Source organism: Gymnoscopelus braueri, assembly GCF_963280865.1.
Source record: "Gymnoscopelus braueri genome assembly, chromosome: 11".
Lineage (NCBI taxonomy): Eukaryota > Metazoa > Chordata > Actinopteri > Myctophiformes > Myctophidae > Gymnoscopelus > Gymnoscopelus braueri.
The window spans coordinates 32,541,956-32,551,892 of NC_137613.1; the positions used below are offsets into that span (position 1 = coordinate 32,541,956).

The 9,937-nt window shown below is 39.7% G+C and overlaps 1 protein-coding gene across 1 annotated transcript; it reads right to left on the bottom strand.

The window, feature by feature from the left end:
- Window positions 1–1,249: 1,249 nt before the first annotated feature.
- On the bottom strand, window positions 1,250–6,039 carry LOC308094751 (uncharacterized protein). Its single transcript, XM_080441566.1, has 5 exons — window positions 5,902–6,039; window positions 4,823–4,919; window positions 3,227–3,923; window positions 2,771–2,922; window positions 1,250–2,485 (listed from the first exon to the last, which is right to left on the bottom strand). The coding sequence occupies exons 3-5, from the start codon at window positions 3,884–3,886 to the stop codon at window positions 1,594–1,596; spliced, it is 1,704 nt and encodes a 567-aa protein (XP_080297692.1). The 5' UTR covers window positions 3,887–3,923; window positions 4,823–4,919; window positions 5,902–6,039; the 3' UTR covers window positions 1,250–1,593.
- Between the last annotated feature and the right edge of the window lie 3,898 nt (window positions 6,040–9,937).

The following is a 9,937-nucleotide window of genomic DNA, read 5'->3' on the forward strand; positions in this document are numbered from 1 at the left end:
TTACTAAACTTGTCCATACATTCTTTTAAGGTTGCATATAGCCCAGGCCTTGTAGATGTATCATTACAACAGCAGACCCATAAGAAATTTGACCATGGCAGTGTAATGAACTACAATATAAACTCTATGTTGAAACTTTGTATCGTTCTCTATTCAAGATATGGGCCTTCTAATTTGCATTGTGTCCTTACAGGTAGGCCTACATATATTTCTACTTTCTCGTTAAATTAACACTGATGATTTTACTGTGTTGACTATGTCAAGGTACATTAGGTGTTAAAAGGTATCAGGATGGTACTAGGAACTATTCATTTTCTTTTCTTTTTTCAAAACGTTATGCTCAAGACGCTGTAAGGTTACCCTCATTTACAGTGACTAATACAAGTATATAGGCTACGATGGAGCATGACCATGGATTTAAAGTAAACGATGCATAAGATGCCATTGAATCAAGTTTTGAAGTGCATTGAATGGCATTCAAGGAGCCAGGGGCAGAGACATTAAAAGGAAAATATTTGCAATCTCAGTGAACCAGGGGCGTTAAGTAAAAGTAAATCATTTAATCTTGTATGGGTCCCATTTTTCCAAGACAACATCTCAGTTCTCATCAAGTTCAGTGATGAGTGTCATAATTAGCTCCCATAATAAATGTAGTCACTATATTATTATTTGCATTTACATGTAAGGGTCCAACATATACGTATACATATGCTTTATACTGTCGGCTTGAAAACACATTCTTTAAACACTTAAACCCCATCCATATTCTGGAAGGAACATTAGCCAGAAATAGCCAATCTACAAGCTCACAACGCGCCATCACGTGTTGTGACCTTGTTGATCAGACATTTTTAGCGAAGAGATTTGGTGTTGACGGGAAAAAAAGCGTCCAAGTACAAAGCTAACTCAGGTCCAGTTTACTAAGTCTTGAGGGTTTAAGTGGTTAATCTTATCATTATCAAGGTCAACCTCACAAATGGCCCACCCCTACCTCTCACCGTCTCTGCCCACCAGACCAGCAGATACAGACACTGCAATGTCTTCTTCACCAACCACCACATCCCTTTATTTCTTATTTTATCTCTATATACACCATCGTGTTTAAACCAAAACCAAAGGTTGTTTCCTTCCCTCAGAGTCAATGTCATAACAAAAGGAAAAGATGCAGTTACATTTTTATTGAAATAAATTCAAATTAAATATATATATGTATATTTTTTTACAATTATCAGTCAACTGGTGAGTAAACATCAATATTGTTACTGCTCATTCTTTTATCAAATCGCCTCCTACACGTAACCCTTCAATAACCATAATTTACAATTAAAAGAAAACAAAATACAAAGAAACTGAGAAACAGAAAATTCCATTAATAATATCATTGTACCACTGTGTCCATACCAAGAAAAGAAGACTTAATTCAATTCAAAAACTTTGTTTATCATTATGTTATTATTTTTTGATTTTAAAATTTAGTTCAATTGAGCATTGAGTTTAAATGTGCATGTTGGTATTGTCAATCTCTCAAATGAAGACAAAAAAGAAAAGTACAATGAGCAAAAACACAACTTATTGCTGTGGTAGGGACAGCAGCTAATAAAATACATCTTTAAATAGCTGAGGTGGATCTAACCTGAGAGTAGAATACATGCTGGTTCTGTCAATGGTGTAATTATACTGATGCTGCAACCAAGCTTCGTCAAGCTCTTCACCTAAACGTTTACCCAGACAGGCTGTCAGATGGACAGTGGCGCAGAACTTGGAATTCATGAGCACGGCTGATAAGGCTAAAGTCACTACAGAGAACGGAACACCGGTATCATGTGCTGACTCAGGACGGATGTATGGGACAGTAATGCGATTTCTTCCAGGGCCTCCACTAGTAACTTCAAGAAAATGAAACCTTTCCCATGCTTTATCCTCTTTAGATCCTACAGGACTCAGCATAATGTTTGGGATTTCCTGGGCACCAGCGTTTTTCATTAAATTCCAGTAATTGGGTAAATCTTTAGGCTGGTGGGCCTTGTGGCATGTAGGCGCAATCTTGCACGGTCTTGTTTTTGTACCACAACAACGAAATACCCTGTGGACAGGCAGCATACGTCCTATTGAAATGCAATATGCTGCGTCTGCACCAAGGTTGCAGTTCCAGGGAGTGTAGAGTATCACATCTTTGATAGTGGGGAGAGGCATGAGACAACTAGCTGGGATCATGGGGTTACAGATTGAGCCATGTGCCAGGAAGGTGATGTCAACCTCCGTGGAATGATTCTTCTTATTCTCCTTTTGAATTATTTCCTCAAGGAAGCTGAACATTTCGACAAGTTTGAGAAAGGCATAAGAATGTCTATTGTCCTGCAGCCATTTCCGTATAGTTGTATCACGACAGCGTTCCATCACAAAATCTAATATCTCTCCCCTCAGCTTCCTCTCTATTGTTTTGCTTGGGGATATCTTAAATTTAGATATCCCATTTAAGATGTCCCTGTGAGAATAAAATAGCAAGACAGAAAGAACTGAGATATAATCATTTGCCAATAATTTCAACATCTATACTGGTGCAACAGAGTATCGTAAGGTATTTATATGACAGTAGGCCTATATACAATGTACAACATGTACATCACATAACATGCATATATTGAATCTAATGTCGTGTTTTCTTTAAATATCGTTCTTGAACATCACATTTTATGTGATTAAATCTCTATTGGTGCAGTGTACCTGGCCGTTTTTGATGACTGCCAATGTTAGCATAAAAGAGGCTCACCTAATCCCAATAAGCTCAGCCTCGAATGACGCAGCATCTTTCTTTATGCTCTCACCCAGTGTTTGAAACTGACAGGGTTCTACATCTTTGTCCATCCAGGTGACAGCCATCTCAGGTATGGCAAATGCCAAATCAATGACACCTTTAACAACCTGAAAATGATCATTTTAATATTATTATTAATTATTATTATATAATATTTCATGGCATGCACAATAATATAATCTCTCTGGTCTATTATAAAAAGGCTCATAATAATGTTATTTTCTTTTTCCTCACATTTTTATCCCACGATTTTGTACCCACTTTTTTCACCCAGTGCCAATTGCCTATGTAATCCTGGGCGCTACTCTCCCTCTGCCAGCCTAGGGAGAGCCCAGAACTGAGCTCATGCCTCCTTCAATGCATGAGGAGCTCAAAATAATGTATTTGAATAAATATTTACATGATACTCACACGCAGTCCATCTGTTATAGTTGATATAGTAAGGGCCCCCTTGAAGAGTCCTGCCGAGATTAAGTTCAAAAGTAGAGGTGCAGAAAGTGTGATGGACAACAGAGAGTTTTCCTCTGTGAACATTGGTACTTTTGTGTTCAAATCGGATATGAGAAACTTGAAGTTATCATGCCATGGCAAGCCCCAGTGTCTAGCCATTGCTTTCAGAATTTCAGTTATGGTGAAATCTTCTCTATTCATGCCGGTTAGAGCTTTTCTCTCTTTCTCCTCCCACTCGTTCTTCAGTAAATCTACGAGTCTCTCAATTTCCTCTGCAAGAGATCTGCTCTTTTTGCCACTTTCCTCAGCTTCTTTAGTCTTGTTTGGTATGAAAGCCCCTACTGCTGCTGAGCCTGCAGTGGTAGCTACACCTAACGCTCCAACTATTCCTCCTGCTATAAAAAAAGGGGCTGCCAGACCTGCTGTAAGCAAGGTCACAAGACTTCCTGCTGCCACATAAGCTGAACCAAACCAAACTGCTTTTCTCCCAACAGTCTTACTTCTCTCAATATTTTTTCTGTGTAATAGCTCAGAGGCCACTTTCCCCACAATATCTGCACATTTCTTTTGTTGGTCCAACCAGGAGAAGACAATCTCAACCAGACTTTCAGTGATATCCATGGTGTCCACAAAGGTACAAGCACTGGGTGAGAAGATCCTGAAAAAACGTTATATAAAATAGTTTAGAATCCAATATGCTGCTGCACACAGCTTTGGCTATAGAGTTTGCAAAGGACATCCCACTAAATGCTGTTGTTGTTTTCATTAGGGAGCAAGCTACAATTTTAAAATCAAAAAGTGTAATTGAACAAAGTCACTGTGGACTACTTGTTATGAAGAAATCCACTACAGGCCAGCATTCAATTAAATGAATAAGCCATTTAGAATTCAAGGGGAAATGGTTTTAGATATACATGCTATACATGGTGAATAATTATCGCAGAGCCAAAAGTGACATAGGCCTACTGTAACTTATATCCATAGGGGGAAGCTGAAAAAGGTGAAAACTTTGCCCTCATTTAGAATTCCATGATCTATTAATTATACCAATATGCCACGCATGTATAATGAACCCCTCATTAATATGCCAATATTCCATGACCCTGGAATCAACATGCAGACCCCCCCCCCCCCCCCCAACATAATCTCCCTCACACACCTGTATCATGATGGCAAGAGGCAATGTTAGACTAATTATGCCTTATCAGGGCTCAACATTTTGTATATAATTTGTGTATGTAAACCCACAATGCGCAGCGGATGCGGACTGTTTTGGGCTTGTAGATTGGCTGTATTTGCCACGGGACACACATACATCAAGCACTGTCAGTAAAGGCAATAAAGCTAAACAATTGTGGACATTTAAAAATAAATACATCTTAAGTATATTAAGTACTTTATTACCAGAGTCTGGCATTATGAAATGAATATATTCCCACTGCTTTATTTTATAATAAAGCTACCTGAAAAGCTCTAGGTCCTTTCATGTGTTTTCAATCAAGTTCTGGATGATTATGATAGACTGTATTATGGTGTAGATCTTTTTGAGAATATTACCTTAAATGCTAGTTGCCTCCCTGGAATAGTAATAATAATCTCCCTGGTACAGAACTCCGGCCTGCCTGTTTCTCCTCCAATGGGTCACTCCTTAACCCTATAAAGGGTATATCTCACCATTAGAAAAATTAAGGCTTAGTTAAGCAGTGGATGGTCTTGTCACACACACTCACACACACACACACACACACACACACACACACACACACACACACACACACACACACACACACACACACACACACACACACACACACACACACACACACACACACACACACACACACACACACACACACATACGTTATTCTATGAAATATATTTTCAATTGAAATATTCCATATTTGCTGTCATGTTTAGTTTAGTTTAGTTTAGTTTAGTTTAGTTTAGTTTAGTTTAGTTTAGTTTATTAGCACATTGTTATAACAAATATAGAAAGAATACATATTAAATGACAAATATCTGTGCAAGGAAAGGAAGAAGCCGGCTGGCTTATTTGGAATCCTTTCCTTCATGGGAGAAGTCATTAAACAACAGGATTAACCCTTCCATTGTGTTAGGGTCTTTTTTGACCCGTTTTCAAGTTTGAATAGGTAAAAAGTACCCTTTACATTTCTTTATTGGAACGAGGCTTCATGATATCCTCAGAAATAGCCATTTTAACGCAACAACATTATTTATCATCATTTTAATTAATTCTGATGGTCTCAACAAAAAAAAAGTGACACTTGTCCTTACACACCGGCGAATGTGGCGAATATACGCAAAATTCGGACTCGTTCCGAATAATTAAAAGACGCTTTTTCGCTTCGCTTTTCCGCTTTTTCGCGCCATGTACGCTTGCATTGACTTTATAAGGTTTTAAAAAAAAGCGTATTATTCGCACGAAAAAATCGCCCCGGTGTGTAAGGACCTTTAGGGTCCGAAATGACCCGGCAAAGAAATGTGGCTCAGTCCCCCCCAAATTGTCAATATTAAATGTTTACATGTTTGAGAGTGAGAGAGACTTGTCCTCAATTAGCATTTGCTATCAGGAGTAAAATAAAGTTTGAGTTTATGAAAAATAAATGACTTTTTACCTTCTATGGTATACGGGTCATTTCGGACCCTAAAGGCGGTGAAGTATATTCTTGGTCGAAAGAGTGGCTGTATTAGTCTCCTGGAGAAGGGTTGAAGAAGGGAAGTTCCAGGCCAAGGTTTTCAGTTAGGTATCTTTTTATTCCACCCAACAGGCAAGCTGCCGGGTTAAGGTCAGATTAGCAGAGCGTAGCATTTTCATACAAACACAATACTTATACTGTATACCTTTGGCCACAAGAGGAGGAGGCTAGGTGGCTAAGCCCAGCCCCTAATCCCAGTGGGCCTATCACACATCGAATACATGAATACTTGAGGAGTCGTGGCCGAACCCCCGCAAACATCCTGTTAAACACATTAGCATTGTCCTTACAGTGTGCCAACTTGTCTTATTTCCAATTATCAAACTTTACTATTACACAAAACCTTGTTTAGTAATCCTTGTTCAACATCTCTTAAGCTTTATAATAAGCCCACACACTATATACTTTTATGATTGCAAACAGCAGTTAGAAATCCAATGAGTCAACAAACACAGCAGTTACTTCAGGACTGAATACTTTTCCCAAATGACATTTCTCTTTGTTAACAACACAAGTCATAGTTATCCAGACTTTAATAATTTTAACTACACCCTGCAGACCTAAGACTGTAGAATAATAAAAGTGTATATATTTTACTGTCATCTTGACCTGGCTTCCAACCATTCACTACACATTTGCTGTCTGCGGCTACAGCCCAGGAAGGAACAAAGGGTATTTTAATCAGTTCAAACCAAAACAAAAGAATGGCTCTGTTGGACTCCAGCCAGCTTCAAACATTCTGTATACAATAGGACAATAGATTTCCCTTGTAGATGTAAACACAAGTTTCTTTGGTTAACACAATGGCCAGAACTTTAGGGAATGCAAATTGATCACATCTCAGCCTCAGCCTTCATGAACAACTGGAGAAAACCCCCGACCAACATTTAAATTCATCAGTGTGTCTTTACTTCAAGCAAGTTCTGCTATCTTATAACCTTACTTATATTCAAATACCACGCTTATGTTTGACAAGTATACATCAGCGGTTACACACCGGTGAATATGCGAATATACGCAAAATTCGGACTCGTTCCGCGAAACTGGTGTGGAAGCTTGCATTGACTTTATAAGGTTTTTTAAAAAAACGTATTATTCGCATGAAAAAAATCGCCCCGGTGTGTAAGGACCTTTACACCACCAGTGTCACTATTTTTAATAATGTTTACATTTTTTAAGTTAAAAAACGAAAACAAGTATTTTGTATTTTTTGAAGTGTGTTCTAATTATTATTCTTAATTATTCTATTATAGCTAGATAACATCATTATCCATTGCCTTCATTATAGGAAATGTAATGAGTGAATTTTTAAATTTTTACAATAGAAAACGAGATATATTGAAAGATGAAACCCTAGCCCTAACCCAACATAATATTTTAAAAATGCAACAGCTAAGTTAAAAAACCTCTTTACTCACCGATGGGGAAAAGGCAAAAAATTCTGGATCGTTTGTTGGGTAGAGAATACACGAGGGAGGCAGAAACTTCAGGTGCTGACGATGCTCAAAGGTTATAACAAATATTAAGTATTTATTATGAAATGAGGTTACAAGCTAAGATGGAGACTTGAGTCTCAAAGAAAGATAGAGTCAAAACTGGTTACAGACAATGTGTAGCGATTTTCTTTCTCTAGGTCATTCAAAGTCTGGTCAGATGATGTGGATGAGAGAAGTTCATAGGAAAATACCAGGTGATGTCTCAGTTGTAGCAGCATAGAAGAAGAGCGATGCATCGGGAACACATTAAGTCTCAAACAAGCGTCCAAGGTTAACATGTTCTAATTTATTGAAAGACAGACAGTCATATATACATACAAGTTCAATGTGTGGAACATCCCATTTGAGGCGGACTCAAATGGACGGTTTAAACTGGTTACAACAAGGAAGCCTCTCTATATGTTTATTTGTGATCTGGGGTGCAAAAGTTCATGGTTAGGTGGTTAGCGGAACACGCAGCATCTAAGGCCCACAGACATCCTGTCTGTTAAGGTAGCAGGATGTGCCGTGGTCAAAGAAGGCCACTTCTTCTTCTTCTTCGTCGTGCACAAGCGCTAAAGCCTCTTGTGCGTTGCAGGGTGCAAATGGCCTCCCCGTCTGATTTCGCTGGAAGATGAACATCTGGTCCTTGTAGATAACCGTGTTCTTCTGCAAACATGTCAATGTTTCTAGACAAATTGCTTAACACTAATTGATTAGGCTGAGATAAGAGAGGACGCGAACTTTCTGAAGTTCCCTAAACTCAGAGGACACAAACTTTCTGAAGTTCCCTAAATTTAGTACACTACTACGTTTACTCTAAGAGAAGGTGCATGGGCTTTCAGAGACATGTTAAAGTTGACTAAGGTCACACGCATGCAATATGATATATAGCATGTTTGTATGCAGGCCCATCCATCTCATGATGGCCTGTCAGCACAGGTGTGTTACTCACACCCATTGTATAATATTCACTACACAATGTCAAAACCGAAGTTCAGCAGATAGTCAAAACACAAGTTAAGCCAATCGCCCAAAATGAGCAAAGAGCCCCGATAACACTGGAGCTGCAGCATTTATAGTATCCACAAGTTTCCTAGGGCGTGTGGGCATCACTTCCTGTCGATTTGATCCAATCAAATCCAATCAAATCCAATGACATCCAATTAAATCGACAGGAAGTGATGCCCACACTCTCTAGGAAACTTGTGGATAGCCCGTCGCTTTTTGCCATGTCATTATGACCAGATAGTCAAAACACATGTCAAATACAGTTCACTTGAAATTTCAGGAACTAATAAGGGCACTGAGTTCAGTCAGCCGACTGAACTTCCCTATCACCTCATATAAGGTTACATTCAGTTCATGCACCTAAGTAATTGGTAGATAGTTTTAGTTGGACATCATCATTTAATTTGACATTTAAAATTACAGCATGTTTTATAGCAAAGCAATATTCCTTTTCAGCATTTTTTGACATATTCTACTTAGGATCATATTCAGCAGTACGACCTAGTTTGCACTTTACAGCAGCAGGCTGTGCAAACAAACATTTGAATGTCTTTTATCTCACTCACCCCCTGAAAACCCAGGTCTTGCTGCTGGTCGTGCTGCTGGTTATCATAGCCGGCCGGAGCCTGAGGAGGGAGGGCTGATTGAGTGTGGTTGCTGTTGGTAGACCAAGTTGTCGGAGGTCCCATGGGTGGGGGTCCCATGGGTGGGGGTCCCGGTGGGGGTCCCTCTCCTTCCCAGATCCATCCTGCAGCCCCAGGAGACGGTGGTGCTGGTGGTGGTGGAGGAAACTGGTGTCCGTAGTGCTGGGGTCCCTGTGGTGCCTGGATAACTGCTCCATTGGGCACAAAGAGCCTAATGTTGTAGCGACGACGGGCCTTCTTCTGGAGGGTTTTATAGTTCGGTTGGTAGTTTCTGTCTTGGTAGGTGGACAAGGTGCAAGGGGTCATTACAGCAGCTGAGCCCGCCTGGGCACGGCTCTCCACATGAACACAATAGGCTACAAATGAATTAATATAAAAATGGATTTGGATAAAACAAAAATAAAAAAGTTGTATTTTGTTGCCTAGCCCAGCCCAACCCAAAGCCCGACAAATACGTGACCAATTGGACCCGGCAGGAAAACAAGCCCAATGTGGCTTATAATAATCAGACCAGGCAACAGTGCAGACAGGGAGATAGGAGAGCGTATATTGAATTGGGGATCACGGCTAGCGCAGTCTTCTCTTAAAGGCAATGGCTTCTGGCACGGTGATTGGTTTTATCATTGTAACGCCCAAACCACACCTATGCATAATGTAACGGGTAGCGCAGGTGTTTAGCGGGTAAGGCAGGTGTCCCAGAATAGCAAATTTTGACCTTGCCGTGTCCTAAATCTGCTATTTGTGGCTTTAGCGACTTCGGCGCTGAATAGGGCAGATAGGGCCCTATTCAGAATAGCAGCTATTGGGACGAAATTCACGGCTAAT